Source organism: Leuciscus leuciscus (assembly GCF_965113295.1).
Source record: "Leuciscus leuciscus genome assembly, chromosome: 1".
NCBI classification, from domain to species: Eukaryota; Metazoa; Chordata; class Actinopteri; order Cypriniformes; family Leuciscidae; genus Leuciscus; species Leuciscus leuciscus.
The window spans coordinates 16,504,442-16,527,330 of record NC_138725.1 but is presented as its reverse complement, the minus strand read 5'-3'; the positions used below and the strand labels follow the sequence as shown (position 1 = coordinate 16,527,330).

The window sequence follows — 22,889 nt, the reverse complement described above, 5'->3', positions numbered from 1 at the left end:
AATATATTCAGCACGTGTTTCAAAGGGTGTTAAATACATACTTTAAATCAGCTCATGTGATCACCTAACATGCATAATTTCAGTGCACAGAAAACCTCAAAGCCATATTAATATATTAATATAGGTTTAGGAAGGATGTTTGGAAAACAAGCATATGTGGAGAAGTAGAAACTGTGAGCCTGAACTAATGGACAGTTTATCTCATCGTACAGAAAGAAATCTCATGTAGGCCTACTCAGAGCTGAGTTTAAAGTTATTTATTGATCATTACTTTGCACTAAGGACTATGAGACAACAAAACTTGTTCTCAACTTTTTTGCACGGACTGGACTATAAGGATATAATCTGTTAAATCTATTAATTCTTCAAATGAACTGAGGAGGGCAGCAATACGCCATTCTAGCGACTAGTCTACCGCAACTATCAGAAGAAGAAGAAGGTGAGGAGAGCAGTTCACGGTATTTCTCATATACACACAACCATCACACACACTTTATACAGTTTGATTAAGCGACAGACTCATTTCTGTATTGTTTTCATCGATCACAGCGATACTTGTGCATCTTTTCTGGCGTCTTCCTACTGAAATAAACATTTAGTGCAGCAGCAGCGAGCATGAGGAGAATATGTTGAGTTCATTCAGACCTGAGCGATTTTGTGTTCGTTTGTGTGATTGTCTCGATGTTTGTGTGAGAACTGATACTGAGTGTCAAGTCAAGAGTTAAAGTTTGAGATCTGTGAGGGGAATTGATGGGAAACGATATCAAGTTTTGTTGTTGCCATTTTAATTTGTAGCCTACCTTTATATTTCTTTGTTGACATTTATTTTTTTGCAGATTGTTAAAATTTAAATATATAGAGCAGATAATTATAAACACTTTGTATTGTCCTTGTAATGAGTAATGAAAGTTCAAATCTATATATAAATGATAAATATAATACAATTTATAGAATAAGAGAGAGCCTTCAAATTAATAAAGTTTGAAACTGGACATGTTAATTTGTGAAAAGCAACAGTATTGTCTTTCAATAAAGCAGTTTAACAGGCCTATATCCTGACTCAAATAATGTGTTTCTAACAGCAAACACTCAGAATAAAGTGAGATGATCTGCTGATGATCCTGAATGGCTTGTTGAATGAGTGTTGATAGTCTGAGGCTCATCAATATTAACAGATCTGCTGAAAACACTCTTTATTTCATGACAATAGTTCCTGTTTTCACCTCATTTATTATGCTGATGTCTTCAGATCTCCTGTAAATTGACACTTAAAGCTCATTTCATTGGTGTCAACAGACTGAGGGGATTTGTTGACTACAAAATGGAAGTTTGTTTCAGTGTTCATCTTTTTAACTGTTTTTATGGCCATTATTTATATTTGGAAGTCGAAGAAAATGTTTAGCCTATATTTTTTTATGTCTAGATATCTGCCTATATTTTAATGAAGAAGCAGAACAATGTTCTGGTTAGCAATAATAGAAGTTGTGAATTAGCATCAGTTATGACAGACATAAATAGGGGTGCAACAGATCGTAGTTGATCCGTGATCCGTTCGGACCAGGTCCCACGGTTTGGCGCGAATGAGATTTGTGTATTAATTAATAAGTTTAACCATCATAGAGTGAAAGTTTATCATTTGCATATGTTTTGTCTTGCCAGTTTACACATTGAAGCGATTTTAAACGCAGAAAAATAGGCAAAATACTATATGAAATACATTATTTAATTTCTACCGTAAATACAATAGTGTTGCTTTACATTTAGGCTAAATTATTACATTGCTGTACCTGAAAACTACTGTTAGGTTTTATAACTTTGTTATATAGTATTCACCTATGCTTGAAATTTGTGTAGCCTATTTGTTCTTATTTTAATATTGAATGTTCACTTGTCTTTAATAATGTTTGATCTTTATCAGTTAGGCCAGTTGTTTTTGCTGTGGTATCGATCAAAAGTACTTTAATCTTCAAGTAATAAATGAAAAGCAAAATTATTATTATTATTTATTTATTTTTTCTGACCCTCTCTGTGACTCAAAAGCCTTAAATGATCCGAAACGTGAGTTTTGTGAACCGTTACACCTCTAGACATAAATGCTTAAAACAAATTCTGTAACTGATATATTTTTGATTTTGGCAGATCAGCTCCTCCCACATCAGTCACATCATCAGTGAAGCCCCTCCCACTGCAGTTACATCATCAGTGAAGCCCCTCCCACAGCAATTCCCCAATATATGCTGTAAATTCCCATCAGCTACAAGTAAAGACGAGCATCAGGAAGAGCTGAAATCTGCAAAGACTGAGTTTATTAAAGAGGACAGTGAGAACATGAGTGATCCAGAACCCTGCAGAATGAAACACACTGAAGATCCTGAAGAACAAAGAGGTTGGTGTTTATTCTTCATTCATTCATGATGCTGAAGAACATTCATGTTAGAAACATTCAAGCACTTCATTACATTTAGATGGCTGTAGCAGGAAAAATCTTAATTCCTTAAACTTAAAATCTTAATTCACTTTTACATGGTTTTTGAACATAAATGTATTAGCATAGACACTGCAACTCAGGTGTTTTGTTGTTGGATGTAAGAGTGAAGATAACAGTCTGCATGCACTCCTGACATCAGAGCCACTGAAGATGGATTAGTTTTAATTTTGAAGGGAATATACCAAAACATTTTTGTCTGAGCGAATCATTTTACACCAGACTGCAGTTTATTAACCCCTTAAGCCCTGAGGACATTTTCGAGTTGTATTTTCTGAGTGACACACACAACACTAAAGACTCCAAAACTGAGTCAAAAGGTAGAGATTGTTTGATAGAACACTGGTTACATTTTTAGAAAATATACATTACATTTGGACATCCTCATGCTGAGAAACTGCTGAGAAAAGACTATATATATATATTTTTTTTTTAATATATATATTTTTTTATTATATATTTTTTTTATTTACGGAATAACTCAAAAAGGAAATAAGGTAGGAGGACATTTCTCTTTTTGGTGAAGTCCCTCTACATGTAAGCTGCATCTGGATAACAGTGTGTGGTGATTGCATAAAGTAATCAAAAGTTACAGCATTTGGAACCAAGATAGCCTTTTTGTTCAGTCCTTGACGACCCCAATTTTAAAATTGTTCCTCCATGAGGAAAATCTTGTGACCACCGCAATAGATTGTTCATTTTGGGCTCATTTTAATTGTAATAATATGCTGTAAAAAATGATGTGCTTTTTGTCAACCATCTGTGAATGTTACATGAGCTGTATGATGTTTTTTTGATACGATAATTAATATTTTCACAGTTTAGAGCGACTAGTCAGCACTTGTTAAGAGTTGATCAAAGTGGTTAGATGCATTAAAAAGATGAGATTGTGTGTTGTAATTCCACGTTTGAAAACGAGCACGGACGGTTCCGGGAACATTGGAAAACACATTGCATCCTGGAAAGATGAGACACATGTTTGAAAAATGTGGTGATGTGCAATGTATATTCGGAGAAAATTAAACAGTTTTTTGACTTTTGAAGCACGTAAACATGTTATAGGAGACTCCAAAACGACATTATGAGCCTTTAAAATAGCATAATAATGGCACCACGTTATTCCGTTCTCCACTTTGTCTTCCTTGAGTTGAGACATGTTTTTTTAGCCAAGTATGCATCACTTCGTTAGGAATATCTCGTGATCGACGCAATGGGTTTATGTTGTGTTTGGGCTCTTTGTAATCACGAGAATCTGCTGTCAATAAAGATGTTCGATTTTCCACAATTCATGAATGTTTCATGGAGTTATCTATATACTTAATTGGATGTGCGCCTGTTGAGGTTCATGTGTTAGAAGTCCATGAGGAATATCTTTAGATCTGAGTGATGGATTATGGTGAGTCTGGGCTCTTTTTTAATAGTAACAATCTGCTGTAAATAATGATGTGCCATTTCCCACAATCTATGCATGCTTCAGGGAGTCATGAGCAAATCCGCCTCATCAGTATACAAGGCTCTATGTGCGCCTTTGTGTGTGACAAGATGAATTATGCTGAGTTTGGGCTCTTTTTAATCGTGAGAGTCTGCTGTAAATAATGCTGTGTCATTTTCTACGATATGTGAGTGCTTCATCAGAATGGCTACGTTTGTCTGTGGGATTTATTTTGTGTTAGACCTCCATAAGGAATATCTTTAGATCTGAGTGATGGATTATGTTAAACGTCACATCAATGCACCATCTATATACTTCATTGGATGTGCGCCTGTGCAGCTTCATGTGTTAGAAGACCATGAGGAATATCTTTAGATCTGAGTGATGGATTATGGTGAGTCTGGGCTGTTTTTAATCATAACAATCTGCTGTAAATAATGATGTGCCATTTTTTTTCACAATTGTGGAATGTGTGCAATTCAGCATCTGTGTATGATTTACATGAGACTTGAAGGGCTTAATGTACAAAACCTCGCTCACGTTAGTCAAAAGAACAAAACAAGTATGCTTGTTGTATTCTACTCATTGAGACCTTTCAAATAACATATGACACACAACAATCTGAGCTGTATGATGTATTTCAGTATGAAGCACAAAAAAAGAATTTCTTACATTATGCATTTTTTTTCTTCTATTTTTCAGAAAATATCTCAGCACTACTTTAGAGTTTATCAAATTGATTAAACTTGCTTTCAAACGACACCTGTTTTGAGTTGATCAAGGTAGTAGTTTTGAAAAATATGATTATTTTTAGACTTTTTTTATTTACATTTTTTACATTTATCTCACCTAAATGTTTGCTCACCCATTGCGTCTTACAATGGGGCAATTTTGTTGTTTAGAGTTTACACAACACATGAAAGCTTGATTTCAATCTTTGAATTAAATTGGAAAAAAAAAAGAAGCACAAATAAATACAATAGAATAAAGAGAGAAAAAAAAAGTTTTTTAGGTCTAACACTAGTATTCACAAATACTACAGAAATTGAATAAAGTAATCAAATGTGACTAAATTAAATACATGGGCTATTAATCCTGATTCATTACAATGAAAGCTATCTTTTATTGTTTTGACAACAACATTAATGACAGACACATATGGCTGCTGTTTAAGAGCTATTGCACGGATACATTACTGTTCTGTCACACGTGTTTTATGCTTATTTAAGACAAAATCGACTGTGTTCACGAAGAAACTCACTAAGACATGAATTTTGACATAATTTTGTGTGTTTTGACCGTTAAAGCGATATAGCCTAATCCGCAAAAAAATTTTTTTGTTATTCGCGATCTGTTTTTGAGGCGGCTTTATTGTATGAATGCACGCAGAGAAAACCATCTCTCAGACTAGGGCTGCACGATTTGGGGAAAATGTCATATTGCGATAATAGAGGTCAAGATTGCGATATGCGATATAATAAACAAATGGTTTCATGAGTCAACTTGCTTGGTTCTCAAGGAAAATAAATGCACACACAGATTAGTGATAATCTGCCTAAAGAAAAAAGTTCTTTAGTCAAGAGCAGTGAGTGTTTTTCTCTGTTCCCTTTGTTCTTTGATTAACTTTAGCGACAGAGATAATTAGTGGCTACTGTGTACTGTCCCTTTAAGACCAGCCGCTGCTGTCAGAGACGCGGATCTCACACGCCTCATTCTCTCACGAGTCACAACTCTTCACGTTCATCATAAGACTACTCTTATGTTATGAAGATACTCGACAAAAAGACATTTCGGCATAATTGTGTGTGTTATTGTTCGTTCAAGCTCGAAAGAGAACTGTATTCTGGTATGCTGTTTTGTGCGCACGCACGATATTAGCGCGAGTCTTTCTGTGTGTCACAGTCAGGACATTCACAGGCAGCGCGTTCATTTTGGCATACATGTGTGTTGTTCGTTCTACCGCGAAAGAGAACTTGATACTGGTGCGCTGTCTGTGCGATACTGGCGCACGTCTATCTGTGGGTCGTGTGTGTGTGTTTGTGTGTCAGGAGGACATTCACTGACAGCGCATTCTTTTTTGTCTTATCGCGCATGATGTGTCCTCATAATCCTGGTCAAACTCTGTCTGACTATCTGTTTCAGATCCTTCATCATTTGATGACTCCAAACCACAGTCTGGCAGGTCTCCTTCCTCCCCACTGGATTCCAGGAGAATATCCAGGGTCCCTAAACCTCTTACTCCTTGTGCTCCTTCCGAGTGAACTGATAAAATAACTGCCACTGAGGTTTAGGTAGCATATGCTGCAGAAACGTTTTGTTTTCGAAGTATCAACAAACCTTGCAGTAGCACTTTGATCTGACTCTGAAGTGTGCCTGCGGATGTGCGTGAGGGTGATGAGCCAGATGGATGATTGGATCATACCAAAAAACATGGTCAGACATTGGCTCATTCAATTCTTTGTTTTTGTATGTGTGAGTGAGTTAAAAAAAAAACAAAAAAAAAAAACGCTCTGTCATAGGCTCATTGAATGCAGTGTTTGTGTTTGTGTGTGTGAGTGTGAGTTGTTGCCATGTTGAGAATGTTGTACAGGATCAGCCCTTCATTTGTGTGTATGTTAGATATACATTGTATTGGATCTATTGATTTTTTTTTTTTTTTGAAAAAAACAATAAGAATGTTCTGAATTACAGTTTTTCACATTCATTCCAATGGGTGCCCATTTTTGGCCACGAACACAAGATTAAGGAGGGTTTTATTTTCACCTACTTAACATTGTAGAATCAAGTCATTTTTGTGTGTGTGTTCAGGTGGCAAACTTAGGAAAAGTAGCCAAGTCTTGTACCGCTCAGATCAAGGGAAGTATTTTTAAAAAATAAATCAAAATTATTTTGCCCACATTTGTCTCTGGACTGTAATTAAAGTGTTGAGCAAAGGTACATGTACATGTGATTTTTGTTTTGTGTTATATTTGTAACAAATTTGCAAAGATTTCAAACACATTTCTTTCATGTTATCATTATGGAGTATTGTTTGTATAATTTTGAGGAAACGAATGAATTAAATCCATTTTGGAATAAGACTGTGAATACTTTCTGTTTATTCTCCGTAGGCATCATTGTCCGACTCCGGTTCAAAAATATAAGGCTGAACTGGCTATTGACAGTTTTTGACATTTTCATTGCGTGAGATTGTCCGGTTTTGTTACTGGTATGAGCTCTTAAAGCTCCACCCTCTTCTTGAAAGGGGGCGGGGAGCACCAGCTCATTTGCATTTAAAGGGACACACACAAAAAGAGTGTTTTTGCTCACCCCCAAAATGTGGCAATTTTAACATGCTATAAATAATGATCTGTGACGTATTTTGAGCTGAAACTTCACATACAAACTCTGAGGACATCAGACACTTATTTCACCTATTGTAAAAGGGGCATAATAGGTCCCGTTTAAACAAAATTGTAGCTTTCAGCAAATGTTCAGGAAAAGGAGGTTTGAGAATTTCAGATTGATTGTCAACATCAGGTTAAACTAAATATTATTTAAGCTCTTTTATTTTATATTTATTGTATATCTGGTGTTGAGTGAAACTTGTCGGACACAGATAATGCTTAAGAAATGGTAAATTTAACACTAGATTTTTGAGTATGTGAAATTTCAACAGAACCTGAATCAGAATGCGGCGAAATTCGCTTATTGTCCAACATTCACTTGAGTATGAATGGAAGTCATTGGAAGGATGCCATTAATAATAACGTTTTTAGTAAAACAAATTAAACGGCAATATAAACGTTGCTGTCAAAATTACAGCTGTATTGTATTGTATATTTTTGATATTATGTTAGATAATTGTTGATCAAAAGTATTTAATAGTTTACACTTTATGTCCGTTCATTTTTTCTCTCGAATTTTGATTTACTGAAAATTAAATTAACTCTTTTTCTTTCATTTCAGACCTGATGGTAGTGAAGGAGGAGAGTAAAGAACTGAGTGAAGTGAAGGAGGAACATCAAGTCAAACCTGGAGAAACACCTTTGAGTCGCTTAAAGACTAATACTAATATTTTAAATAAAAGAGCACCCAAGAAATCTTTAATCTGCACTCGGTGTGGAAAGAGTTTCCCAAGCAAACATAAACTTGAGTGTCACATGAGGATCCACACTGGAGAGAAGCCGCACATATGTAATCAGTGCGGGAAGAGCTTTGCACAAAAACCAAATCTTAATCAACACATGAGGATCCACACCGGAGAGAGGCCGTACACATGCGCTCAATGTGGGAAGAGTTTTAATTCGTCAACACACCTTAAAGAACACATGAGAGCTCACACTGGAGAGAAGCGGTTCACATGTGACAAATGTGGAAAGAGATTCAGATACAAGCAAAGTCTTAATGTTCACATGAGAATCCACAGTGTAGACAATATGTTCACGTGTGGTCAATGTGGAAAGAGCTTCACAAACAAACAACATCTTGAGCTTCACGTAAGAGTTCATACAGGAGAGAGGCCGTTCACATGCGATCAGTGCGGGAATAGTTTCGCACAATCATCACAGCTTAAGAACCACAAGAGGATCCACACTGGAGAGAAGCCGTTCTCATGTGATCATTGTGAAAGGAGTTTCGCACAATCAGCACACCTTACTGCTCACATGAGGACCCACACCGGAGAGAAGCCGTTCTCATGTGATCAGTGTGGGAAAACATTTCTTGTGGCATCAAACCTCAAGAGACACCTGACAGTTCATACGAAGGAGAAGCCGCATTCATGTTCTGATTGTGGAAGGAGTTTTTCACTGCTCCTATATTTACGTGCACATCAGAAAATTCATACTGGTGTAAGAGATCATGTGTGCTTTGAGTGTGAGAAGACTTTTACTTCAGTGGGTGTTTTAAAAGTGCATCAGAAAATCCACACTGGAGAAAAACCTTACAAGTGTTCACACTGCGACAAGAGATTCTGTCAGTCGACACATCTGAAAATACATGAGAAGATCCACATCAGAGAGAACCCACACACGTGTGATCAGTGTGGAACCAGTTTCTATTTTAAAACTCACCTGAAGCGACACATGAAGATCCATGCAGTGGAGAAACCACATCACCGCAGTCTGAGATCACAGTAAGTAGTTCATCTTTATGTGCTGAGAAACAAAGTCTCTTCCGAGTAATAATAGCTTTCAAGATCCCATGGGTACTTTAAATAATATTGAAAGACTAAGTAATCCTACCCCATGCCTAAATGTTACAACAACTACCTTACTAACAATTAATAAGCAGTAAATCAGGAGTTTATTGAGGCAAATGTCATAGTTAATAGTGAATCCATTCTGAAGTTCTACATTCTAACTTCTGGAGAAAAACAGCGAAGACACTATACAAAGATAAATGTTTTTAGAGCACATGTGTTGAAAGTTCGCGCACACTATCAAATGGAGTATACTTTGAAAGGTTTTGTATTCAAGTCATCGACTATATTCTTAATTAAAATACTGTTAGGGAAACCACCACTTAAAATACTTTCCCAGAACGTAGCCTAATTATTTTGTTTCCAAAAAAGAACCAAACAGGAACAAAATATTAATGGTAGGGGAACATTTGGTGCTCGCTAGGTTTGAACAAAATTTGTTTGTAGGAAAAAAGTGCCTTTTTTTCTTGTGTCTTTAAAATGTATATTTGTGTTCTCGCATGTGTTCATTTATGTTTGATCCAAGTATGGAGTATACTATATTGAAAGGTTATTGTGGCGAGGGGGGCAAGTTCAAAAACTATGAAATGCTCCATTGTTAATGTACGGAGCTCTGTTACACAGTTCTCCTTTCTCTCAAACTAACACTCGTGTCTCGACAAAAGCAAAAATGAATCCGCGATCATTGGAGAACAAATGAAAAACAAGATATCAAGAAGGATTTATGAGTTTCTTTCTGAACAGACAGCTGAACAAGAGTTGTCTAAAAAAAACAACTTCGGTACCAAGTCAGTACTGAAATTAAAAAAATTTGACGATACCAGCATTTCCCTCTAGCATTTTGAGCGCTGTTGAACGGATTCTTAAACACAATGATTGGCCATTGTGTTGACGCACTCAACATGTATCTCTGTGATTGGCCACAGTGATTAACAATGACATATTTGACACTCTTCACTGAGCACTTACAAAGATACATACAGGAGCGTTTAAAAGCAGGTGTCTATCAGCGAAACCGACTAGCAGCGGATATATTAGCAATCTGCGTATAGACACCGCTTTCAAATGCTCCCATGTGTATCTGTGTAAATGCTTGGTGAAGCCAAAGACATGTTTTTGAAGCGTTGATCATTGTAGCCAATCACAGACATACAGTGGGGAGAACAAGTATTTGATATACTGCCGATTTTGCAGGTCTGTAATTTTTTTCATAGCTCTTCAACTGTGAGTCACGGAATCTAAAACAAAAATCCAGAAAATCACATTGTATTATTTTTAAGTAATTAATTTGCATTTTATTGCATGACATAAGTATTTGATACATCAGAAAAGCAGAACTTAATATTGGGTACAGAAACCTTTGTTTGTAATTACAGAGATCATATGTTTCCTGTAGTTCTTGACCAGGTTTGCACACACTGCAGCAGGGATTCTGGCCCACTCCTCCATACAGACCTTCTCCAGATCCTTCAGGTTTCGGGGCTGTCGCTGGGCAATACGGACTTTCAGCTCCCTCCAAAGATTTTCTATTGGGTTCAGGTCTGGAGACTGGCTAGGCCACTCCAGGACCTTGAGATGCTTCTTACGGAGCTACTCCTTAGTTGCCCTGGCTGTGTGTTTCGGGTCGTTGTCATGCTGGAAGACCCAGCCACGACCCATCTTCAATGCTCTTACTGAGGGAAGGAGGTTGTTGGCTAAGATCTCACGATACATGGCCCCATCCATCCTCCCCTCAATACGGTGCAGTCGTCCTGTCCCCTTTGCAGAAAAGCATCCCCAAAGAATGATGTTTCCATCTCCATGCTTCACGGTTGGGATGGTGTTCTTGGGGTTGTACTCATCCTTCTTCTTCCTCCAAACACGGCGAGTGGAGTTTAGACCAAAAAGCTCTATTTTTGTCTCATCAGACCACATGACCTTCTCCCATTCCTCCTCTGGTTCATCCAGATGGTCATTGGCAAACTTTAGACAGGCCTGGACATGCGCTGGCTTGAGCGAGGACCTTGCGTGCGCTGCAGGATTTTGATCCATGACTGCGTAGTGTGTTACTAATGGTTTTCTTTGAGACTCTGGTCCCAGCTCTCTTCAGGTCATTGACCAGGTCCTGCTGTGTAGTTTCTTGGCTGATCCTTCACCTTCCTCATGATCATTGATGCCCCACGAGCAGGGATTCTGCTCGTGGGGCATCTCATCTTATATGGTGCCCTAGACCCCGAGGGAGATTGACCGTCATCTTGAACTTCTTCCATTTTCTAATAATTGCGCCAACAGTTGTTGCCTTCTCACCAAGCTGCTTGCCTATTGTCCTGTAGCCCATCCCAGCCTTGCAGGTCTTCAATTTTATCCCTGATGTCCTTACACAGCTCTCTGGTCTTGTCCATTGTGGAGAGGTTGGAGTCTGTTTGATTGAGTGGGTAGACAGGTGTCTTTTATACAGGTAACAAGTTCAAACAGGTGCAGTTAACACAGGTAATGAGTGGAGAACAGGAGGGCTTCTTAAAGAAAAACTAACAGGTCTGTAAGAGCTGGAATTCTTACTGGTTGGTAAGTGATAAAATGCATAAAATGCAAATTAATTATTTAAAAATCATACAATGTGATTTTCTGGATTTTTGCATAATTTTTTTTACAGACTTCTACATGCTTTGTAAGTAGGAAAACCTGCAAAATCGGCAGTGTATCAAATACTTGTTCTCCTCACTGTATATGTTGAGCGTGTCAACACAATGGCCAATCACAGACATATATGTTGAGCGTGCCAACACAATGGCCAATCACAGACATGTTGAGTGTGTCAACACAATGGCCAATCAGAGGTGTTTAAGAATCTGTTCGACAGTGCTCAAAATGCTGGAGGGAAATGCTGGTATCGTCACATTTTTCTTATTTCTGTACCGAAGTCGGTACTTTTGACAACTCCAAGCTGAACTTTGTGATATACATTTTTGTAACAATCATTCAGAAAGTGAAAGCATATTATACAATGAAAATGGCTTCAGCAGGTGAAGATTATTAAATTTGTTCCGTATGTTGTGAAATCTTCAAAGGATCCTGTTATTTTATCCCGTAGTCACAGTGTCTGTAATGAGTGTCTTACATCGTTCTGGAGAACCAAAATAACTCAGGAGTGTCCTTTCTGCAGGAAACCTTCAAAAGATATTCCTCCAGGTAATCTGCCATTAAAAAAGTCCTCGCTGAAGGAGAGAAACGAGAGGCATTCATCAGGGTCTGAGGAGATCTGCACTTTACACACTGAGAAACTCAAACTCTTCTGTCTGGAGGACAAACAGCCTGTGTGTTTAGTGTGCAGAGATTCAAAAGTACATGACAATCAAAAATTCAGACCCATCGGTGAAGCGGTTTCATCATATAAGGTAAGAAAGATGTCTTGTTTCACATGTAAAGATCAATAAATAGTCATAAACACAGATATCACATTCATGCACTCAATATTTACTCAACTTCATATGGCATACTGTAATGTTAAAGTATTTGGCACCATCCTGATTTCTGATTTTGTGTCTCATACTGAATAGTTCTAGATCCTCAAACAAAATACAACATAAAACACAGAATACAGTTTAACACAGTGGTCTCAAACTCAATTCCTGGAGGGCCACAGCTCTGCAGAGTTTAGCTCCAACTCACTCTTGCTTGGAAGTTTCTAGTAATCCTGAAGCCTTGATTAGCTGGATCAGATGTGTTTGATTAGAGTTGGCGCAAAACTCCAGAGCTCAGGCCCTCCAGTAATTGAGTTTGAGACCAGTAGTTTAACTCTTATCACATATGTGAAAATTGCCCCCTTTAGCAGCTGAATGCTTGTGATAATGACTCAAAATGATACATCAATATTTTTTACAGCAGATTCTTACGATTAAAGTGAGTCCAAACTCAACATAATCCATCACTCAGATCTAAAGATATTCCTCATGGACTTCTAACACAAAAAATTCCCACAGATGTACGAAGCCAAGTATACTGATATACTCATGAAGCATGCGCGTTGTGTTTTAGATTAAAACTGCATGAAGCATGCACAGAACAGTGAAAATGGCACATCATTATTTACAGCAGACTCTCACAATTAAAAAGAGCCAAAATAGCATAATTCATCTCTCAGATCTAAAGATATTCCTCATGGAGTTGTCACTTCACCAACAAAGAATGTTCCCCCTACCGTATTTCTTTCCCGAGTTATTGCATTTTCAAACAAGAAAGATATGCAAAATTTTTTATATATATATATATATATATATATATATATATATATATATATATATATATATATATATATATATAGTCTTTTATCAGCAGTTTCTTGGCATGAAAATGTCCAAATGTAATTAATATTTTCTAAAAATGTGACGAGTGTTCTATCAAACGATACCTACCTTTTGACTCTCTTTGTCATAGTTTTGGAGTTAGGAGTCTATTAGTGTTGTGTGTGTCACAAAAATGTCCTCAGGGCTTAAGGGGTTAAAAGTTCCTGCATGTAACTACAGCTTTAGGTAATTCCTATAAATACACTGTTGACCTTCCCTGTCCCCTTAACCCATCCTTAAACCTACCCATACCACCAAACCTGTATTAACCTTACCTGTATCCCATCTCTTTAGTAAATTCATAAAAGACAAAGAAAATTACAGGAATACGCACAACCAAGCTGATGAGACACATCAGCTGACACATCAGCTTATGTTACATTTCTGCATTCTCTCGATGCAGATATGAGGGAGAAATGCCCAGAAACACCTCATACAGTAGGCTATATGTGCCGCTCACAGTTTAAGTGTCTTTCCTTATCCAGTGCTTGGATAACATGCCTATCTCCTTCGATTAATAATAATGGATTGTGTGGCGGCTGCAATAAATAAATCTACCAACATTTGTTTCCATGATTTTTGGAATGACTTCTCGCGAGAGGGAAAAAATAAGTTTTAGTCGCATAATAATTTTTGTTTAGGTTTATTTTTACTACTACAAAAAAATGGATCCGATTACTCAATTAATTGTCAGAATAATTGACAATTACTTGATTACCAAAATAACCAAAATCAAGATGGGGGCAAATACTGTTTCACATCATTATGTGACTATATCACTGTATTGTCTTATCTAATTGTCTTCACTGTAATCTGTTGTTTTATGTATTTTTAATGTATTTTTTGTTCAATTCTAGGAGGAGCTCAATACAGCACTGAAGTCCTTACAAGAGAAACTTCAACGCAATGAAAAAAAGAAAGGAGAGTTTGAGAAAAGAGTTCAACACATCAAGGTGAGGAAACCGAAACGAGAGTCAATTTCATCACAGCTGTAGGATCACTTTATACAGTAATGATTTGATAAAATGGATTCCAGTTTATTATTTATGTAAATGACAAGCAGTATCTGCTTCTGGATCCGTTATATGTCGGGTATCCAAGTTTATCTTGAATATGAATGATGTGAAGGGTTGATGTGTGTTGAGATGATTGAAGTGAATGCGATGTGATTTCAGTCTCAAGCTGAGCACACAGAGCTTCAGATTAAACAGCAGTTTGAGAAGCTTCATCAGTTTCTCAGAGATGAAGAAGAAGCTACAGTCGCTGCACTGAGGGAGGAAGAGGAGCAGAAGAAGCAGATGATGAAGGAGAAGCTGGAGGAGATGAACACACACATCTCAGCTCTTTCACACACAATCAAAGACATGGAGGAGAAGATGAAAGCCAATGGCGTCTGCTTTCTGAAGGTCTGATTTCAGATCATTGGTTGATTATTGGTTCATTGATTTGAGTTCTTGATGATAAATGGTGTGTTTGTTCTGCAGGAGTTTCCAGTCTCAATGGAAAGGTGAGTGATCTGCTCCTGTCTCTGGTCTCTCTGGTTCTGATCCAAAAGCCACTGCAGTTCTGACTCCTGAATGTTCTTCCAGAGTCCAGATCTCCCAGCCGGATCCACAGATGCCTTCTGGAGCTTTGATTCATGTGCCGCGATACTTGGGCAACCTGCCGTTCAGAGTCTGGAAGAACATGCAGGACATCGTCCAAAACAGTGAGTCTGACTGCAGGAGATCTGAGCTGGAAATGATGGATGGGTGGAGAGTTAAAGATTTTAGAATTATGTGTGAATTACCATATGAGCTACAGCACCAAAATGAGCCGTAAACAAGAAAATAACATGACGTATACAGTTAGGGTGATAAAGCAGTTCTCTACAGTTCAGTTTTGATTGATTTTGTCAATATCTGTTTATCAAGCGCATCTTAACTATAACAACTGAGGAATATGTCTGATAGGTTTGAACAACAGGACGAGTGTCATAATTCATGATAATCTGTGTTGGGTTCTCTCTTGATCAGAATAAAAGCATCTGTTGATTGTGTCTCATCAGCTCCTGTGATTCTGGATCCAGTCACTGCAAATCCAGATCTCGTCCTGTCTGATGATCAGACCAGTGTGAGAAACAGTGAGAACAATAAACCCGTTCCTGGTAATCCAGAGAGGTTTAACTTTGGTCCCTGTGTTGTGGGTTCAGAGGGTTTTAACTCAGGAACACACTGCTGGGATGTGGAGATTAAAGAGGACTCTTGGAGTAACTACAGCATCAAACCAGAGGAAGGGACGTGACTTCTATATCACTGATGTCTGGAGTGTGTGGTATAATCAGTACGGATGGACTTTAGTTTCTAATTTTTCTGATAATCAGAAGCTTGATCCTGTAAGAGTGTGTCTGGACTATGACAGGGATTAACACACATTTACACACATTCACAACCACCAGACTCAGTGAAATCTCCGACCGAGATCAACTAATATTGATAATCCCTCAAACTGTTTTTTTTATAAATTTTTTTATGTGATGTGATTTCAGTGACATTGGACTGCACATTCTGCAAGTCCATTGCTCGAGGGATGATGCAATCTTGAAGTTACATGCTCAAAAATGTAACACATGGCTCGATGACTGGAATGTTTTGCTCGTGAATTGCAGCCCATTATCCGAAACAACTTCTTCTGGGATGCCGAATCGTGCGAGTGTTGCTTTGAGCTTGATGAGAACTTGTTCAGCTGTTGTGTTTAAGCGTAAGTAGGATTTCCAAAATATCTGGAGTAATAGTCCGAGAGTACAATTTAGTGTTTTCTCTTTGAGCTCCCATAAATCTACACCCAGGCGCTGCCATGGTCTATTGGGTAAGGGAGTTGGACGTTTGCAGAAGAATTTGCACTTTTCAATTTTCTGTTTTTCGTTCAGAGTCCTGGCCACCATACAGGAAAATAATGCAATTAATAATACATTTAAAAATAATAAAGTTTGTTTCAACTGTACGGCACATCTGGATGAAAATAGGGTCATACTCCAGCTCAAGTAAGTTCAGTGATGGTTCATTTTTGTTGTACAACCCCATTTCCAGAAAAGTTCGGACATATTGTAAAATGCAATAAAATTCCCAATCTGGGATTTGTTAATTCTCTTGAACCTTTTTTTTTAACTGTCAAAAGTACAAAGAAAAGTTTTCCCATTTTTTTCACTGAATAACATAATTGTATCTTGTAAATATAAACAAATTGGCTGCAACACACTACAAAAAAGTTGGCACAGAGGCAAAAAAAAGTGAAAAGATTATCCAACTCTTTTCCACAATGAGCAGGTGAATTGGTTCTAGTTGAGGGTATCGTGATTGGGCGTAAAAAATCTTCTCAGTCTTTGAAAGCAAAGATGCTCGCTCGCCACCTTCAAATATCATGAGAGAATTGTCAAACAATTCAAAAATCACATTTCTCAATGCAAGATTGAAAATAATTAATGTCTTTCACCATCTTCCATACATAATATTGTGAAAAGATTCAGGGAATCCAGAGAAAGGCAGGAGACCTCTGTTGAATATGCGTGAACTTTGAGTCCATGTTTCAGCTTGTTTTTGGGAAAAACAGACATCGAGTTCTCAGTCACAAGGACAAAAGGGACCATCCAGATTTTCATCAGCGAAAGGTGCAAAAGCAAACATCTGTCCTGGTTTTGGGATGCATCATTGCAAGCGATATGGGTGACTTGCATTTGTTTGAAGGTACCATAGATACCATATGGAGGCATATATATGGATTATACTGAGACGTAAACTGCCATCAAGAAGACATCTTTTCTAGGAAGCAAGACAATGCCAGGCCTCATTCTGCACATGCTAAAACTGAGTGGATTTTAGACATTCTGCACCACAGATGGGATGTGCCTGCAGTCCAGATCTGTCTCTTATTGAACATGACCCATCATGAAAAGGAGAATCAGGCAACACTGACCAAGGACTGTTGAGCAGTTGTCTTATATCAGACAAGATTGGGCAAATATTCTACTTGCAAAACTGCAACAATTAGTATCCTCAATTCCAGTTGAGACAAGTAAGAGCTAAACTCAACGGGACAGCGGCCTTCTAGGACCGAGTTAGGCCGCCCCGGTCTAAACCAATCAGAGCAGCTTTTTTTTTCCCCGCTCCGTGTTGTCGTCACTCACAGCTGTTTTGTGAGGAAAGGAAAAAAAACGCACCCTAATCTTTTCCGGTATTTGTTTGTAGTGTTTGTATTTGTGGTTTATTGTGACTGTGTGTTATATTAATGTATAATCATTCTTTATAATAAACTTCAACATATCAAAAGGCTGCTTAATTCATACTTACCAACAATTTGACGAACTGACGACAAACTAAACAAACTTAAAACCGGCTAGTAGTAATGAATAAAACAAGAAGTAAAAACACGTATAACAAATGAACAGATACAAAATATATACAGTTAATTGCTAATTACGGGTTATTAATGTGGGTAAATTGATCAAAATGTTGAGTGTGCAGCAGGCTGAGGAAATAGAAACGGTCATCTGATGCAAATCATGATGGTCATCGTATATATAGCCTAAGGTCACGTGACATTCATTCAGTTTATTTTATTTATTTATTTATTCTGAGCTACAGACAGAAAATACAATGTGCTCATGATTAGAGCGTTTATTAATTTTGCTACATTGTAATGTATTGCTTAGTAGAGAATTAAATTGTTTTATTTTTGTCCTTGCTTATATACCCTTTTCAGTTGGTAAACATGGTGACTATTTGTGTGGGCGGAGCTTAGGTGGAGGCAGAACGATCCCTATGGCCGCTTCACTAACGTTAGTGTGCAAGTTTTGTTAGCTTTTGTTAGCTTGTTTTTTAACAACAACATTGTTTGCAACATTAAGCCTTTGCATGTGCTTGTCCTTTGGACAAGTAAATCTGTCATTCACTTGTCCAAGTAAAAAAGTTGCTTGTCTGGAATTTGTGTGTGTTGTAAATATAATTTATTCTGAAGACATATTCTCATCTGGGTTCAATCAGCTCTGATGTGTTAAAATCTGCATATTGTTATATCTGCACCTTTAAAGGGCTTATTAAATTTATGCTTCATCTTTTGTTTAAAATTTTTAAACTATGTATTTGATTACACTTTCTTACCAGGTTCTTCCAAAAAGACTAGTCACAATCAATCACAACAATGTAACGTTATACAATCTTAGATGATTTACAAATAATCACAATAATTTAGAAAACATTATGCAAAAAAAATTCAAATTGGAGCCTGTACTCCATCGATTCTTGCACCCAACAACACAACAAGATGACATTTAATAACAATAATAATGATTTAAGCTCTTATTATGTAGCCGAATCTGTTTGTATTGGCTGCCTCCAGTTTCCCGTTTGTTTTGCTTCCAGCTAACGCTGTGACGGCGACACAAAAGGGGTCTATAGATGAGGTTGATAGAAGTTAGCCACTTTCGTTCAGACAGAGGATGAAATGTGTCAAAAATCGCAATGCATATCGTATCTGGACATATCGTGATAGTATCGAATCGGGAGATGTATCGCCCCACCCCAAGTAGTTATTAATTGTTACTAGCATAACATTTTATTCAACAACCAATCCTGAAAAACATATAATATGATAATGTAATTTAATTTATGGAAGCATTAAGCCATGGAAGGTCATGTACTAGTGACTTTACCTTTTGTTTTAATACAGTTTATTTACAGTGTATTTCATTCTGCTTACCTGACTCAGAACTGCAGAACTCCTGTCCTGATTGGCTGTGGCACCTCCATCGGCGACTGGTCTTTGTATGGAGCCACCGTGAGAGGCCATCATTTTACTATAGATCTTGTCTCTTCTCCCACAAACTCCAATTTCAGGTACTTTATTTTAATTTTATTTTTTTGCTGCAGTAACGTTGATGTATTTAATCTACAGATTTTCTCTATTAACAACGCCTCTTGCAGTTCAAAACGCTTCTGCTACGTCATGCATTTTTGTCAGTTATGCTTTCAAATTTAATACGTAAGGCAGTCTGTCAGAAGTAGGGATGCACCGATACCATTTTTTCAGAATCGATCCGATACCAAAAATTAAGAGTATCGGCTGATACCGATCCGTACCGATACCAGCGCAGTTTTTTTTTTATCAAGTAGAATTTCTATAACTGTGTTGAACTGATAATAAGAACTGAAAAAAAGAAAAACAGCAACAAAATATATATGATCATAATCTGACATAACTGCTGTTATAAACTAGATGTGTGGTGTGCAGGGCGTGTTTGAACCCAGAATGGTCAGATGTAGGCTAGACGAAATTGCGTGGCATATAGTGTTGTAGCCGCTAGGGCTGCAACAAACGATTATTTTGATAATCGATTAATCTAACGATTATTAGAACGATTAATCGACTAATCGACGATAGGCGATACATGATATTATCGTGAGGGGGGCGGGGCTTACTTATTTGATTATTTCCTGGTATAGTGAGGTAAAAAAAAAGATCCTAATCATTCTTGTATCTGACTCAGAGTATTTCGACATGTCAGTGGGACATCCTTATCCTCTCATGCCGTTACAGATGCATCATTTTGACTGTACTTCTGCACGAGATGAGAACACGTTTTAATAATTTCTTGGGTCAAGAAAGAGTCGGACTCTGCGATATATGTCCTCCTACCAGTGCTCTCTCTGTCTGTATGACCTTCACATATGCGCACCGTACTTCAATAAGCCAAAAAACGCAGGTTGTGTTTTAAATGCCGGGAGAAATCAAAGGCAAAAATCTGAAAGTCGATCGGTTATACTTAAACTTATGATAAACTCTGATAAAGGAAAACGGGTTAATGCGTTTACATGACCACATGCATTGTCAGTTTATTCAGCATAATCGAGTTAATAACGTGCATGTAAACGTGCTCATTCCCTGAAAGTGAAAGCAGAAACGGACTGAGCTTTCACTGCATTACCGGCGCGTTCTCTCAAGCCCCTTTCACACAGCGCGATGATCCCGGCAAATTGCCGGGAAATTGCCAGAACGCCTTCTGTGTGAACGCAAACACGACCCGGGATTGATGCCGGCATCGATGCCGGGGTGGAGACCTAGTAACATTACCGTGTTCAGTCCCGGAACGCGCGCTGTGTGAACAAAAGCCGTAATAATGCCGTGTCGTAGTGATGACGCTGAAGCGCGGGATCGTTCGCCAGCTGTGAAACGGTACGTAATGCGCAAGTTTATGATCGAATGATTCGAATCAGAGAAAAAAAATGCAGAAGTGTTAAGTGCAGAAGAGAGAAATCGCAGCTCATAAGCAAACTTGCAAACTTAAAGGGATAGTTCACTTAAAATTCTGTCATTATATACTACTCAGCAGGCGCGTCGTTAGACATGGGCATCCGGGGCTTCAGCCCCGGATGTTTTTTTTATAGCCCCGAATCTCAAAAAAAATTATTTATTGATAATTATTATTAGGCAAAGTGGCAAGCAGCACGAGTCCACGAGCCGTGAGAGCAGGGCGTGGACAGTAGCGCGAGTGTTAATGAGTCACCTGAGTTCAAGTTCAAGCACCGGTTTCAAGTTTCTCACGGATGAACTTCGGGGGCGCGCGCGCCGCACCGGTTTAAAAAAAATAATGCAGTCAGCACCGCCGCACAGTCTTCAGTCATACCAGATGTTGTCAGGCTATATGTCAGTAAAACTCAGAAAAACGAACTTACTTACGTCGTGCCAGCCGTTTGCTCGCGGCTCAATCACGCGCAAATGCGGCGCGCCCTGTATCACGCAAAACAAACTATGTAACGTCGTGTTCTGTCGTCAATTAAGTATTAAGTAAGCTGCGTCAAAACTCTATGTCGGGGCTTTTGTATTCCTTTGTAGGCTACATAAATGTTACACATTTTGGCGTAGCCCTACTCAATTTTCATTATTAATATTCTAACATTTTATCAATATTGCAAAGTCATCAAAACTGACTAAATATTTTGTGACCAAAAATGTGAAAAATAGGCCTACATCTAGCCTAAATGATCGTTCATGACATTATTTTAACTATAAGCAACCCAATTTGTCTAGATCTGTATTAGGCTATTTCCTTTGTATAATGTGCTTAAATATTGCTGCGCAGTCGTGTGATTTAGTCTGCTTGATTAACATTATTACAATGTATTCCTATTTAACTCTGATATGTAGCCTATATATAAGGTCCTCGAATTTGTTCGAATAATTCACCAGCATCAGCCTTTTCACAGTTTGAATCACTCCGCTTGTCTGTGTTTGCACAACTTGCATCATTAGGCCAGTAATGGTGACAAGTGACTGTCTTTATGAGTGAACAATTGAAATTTAATTGAACTGATTTAATAGTGCCAAAAACATTGATTAACTCAAGAAAGAAACAAGTTGCTGAAACCAATCTTTAATGCTAAAAAGTTTACATCTATGCAAAATAATCCTTGAAAGATTTCTCATTTAAGGCCATTCCTGTTTGGAATATGTGGTTGTGTATTGTCAACAATAAGCAGAAACATTCTGCATTTCCATTTTATAGTGTGGATCATTCATTTCAACATTTATCCTCATTTTCATGTTTAAGAATCTGTTATCTGCTTGACAAATAATTTATGCTACTGCCCACTGACATGCTTTTAAAGCTATTGTTATCAAAAAATGTTGGCCGTCAAACACCTTAAAATGCACATATGTAGGTCTGAGAAATCCAAATTTTCTCGGGGGAGCATGCCCCCGAACCCCCCGAACTACCTCACATTTGAATGTGTGTGTCTGTGTGGTAATGTGGGCTGGTGTGGCTACAGTGCCAGGACTGAATTTTTTAACCAGTCTGCCCCCCTGCATATAGGCCTAAAATATAGGCTACATTATTCTCTGTATCGAATCATGTTATCTTGTTACCCACCCTGGCCCCTGACGTTTCGGGCTCAGCCCCTGATGTTTTTAAAACCTAGAAACGCCCCTGCTACTCACCCTCATGTTGTTTCAAACCTGTATGAATTTCTTTCTTCTGCTGAACTCAAAGGAAGATATTTAGAAGAATGTCAGTAACCAGACAGTTTCTGGGTCCCATTGACTTCCATAATAGGAAAAAAATATACTATGGAAGTCAATGGGACCCAGAAACTGTCTGGTTACTGACATTCTTCTAAATATCTTCCTTTGAGTTCAGCAGAAGAAAGAAATTCATACAGGTTTGAAACAACATGAGGGTGAGTATATGATGACAGAATTTTCATTTTAAAGTGGAGTATCCCTTTAAGACGCTGCTGAGACATTACAAGTCACATCGATGTCACGTGTCTTTACGGGATTTTTACGGGTTGTGTGTGAACGCACTCTCTGATTCCGGAAAATCACTGGCAGTGTGAATGAACCAAAATCAAATGAAAAATTGCGGGTCACTTTATCCGTGTATTTTCCGGAATCTCTGTGTGAAAGGGGCTTCAGAGACGACGGTGGATATAACGG

General features: G+C 37.9%; 1 protein-coding gene across 3 annotated transcripts; it reads left to right on the top strand.

Annotated features, from left to right (window-relative positions):
- Positions 1–425: 425 nt before the first annotated feature.
- On the top strand, positions 426–16,544 carry LOC309498439 (uncharacterized protein). Of its 3 annotated transcripts, none has more exons than XM_082169209.1 (9): positions 426–458; positions 2,140–2,386; positions 7,866–9,033; positions 12,242–12,473; positions 14,279–14,374; positions 14,597–14,827; positions 14,906–14,928; positions 15,011–15,129; positions 15,469–16,544. In XM_082169209.1, exons 2-9 carry the CDS (start codon positions 2,329–2,331, stop codon positions 15,702–15,704), a joined length of 2,163 nt encoding a protein of 720 aa, XP_082025335.1. In that variant the 5' UTR covers positions 426–458; positions 2,140–2,328; the 3' UTR covers positions 15,705–16,544. The 3 variants fall into 3 exon arrangements, with proteins under 3 accessions (XP_082025335.1, XP_082025334.1, XP_082025336.1); XM_082169208.1 differs by having other exon boundaries at positions 440–2,058; XM_082169210.1 differs by lacking the exon at positions 426–458 and adding an exon at positions 6,060–6,350 and having other exon boundaries at positions 2,306–2,386.
- The last annotated feature ends 6,345 nt before the right edge of the window (positions 16,545–22,889 follow it).

Coding starts and splice junctions, on each gene's coding strand:
- LOC309498439 (XM_082169208.1), top strand. Junction 2,387..7,865: donor AGATCCTGAAGAACAAAGAG/GTTGGTGTTTAT, acceptor CTTTCATTTCAG/ACCTGATGGTAGTGAAGGAG. Junction 14,828..14,905: donor ATGGCGTCTGCTTTCTGAAG/GTCTGATTTCAG, acceptor TTTGTTCTGCAG/GAGTTTCCAGTCTCAATGGA.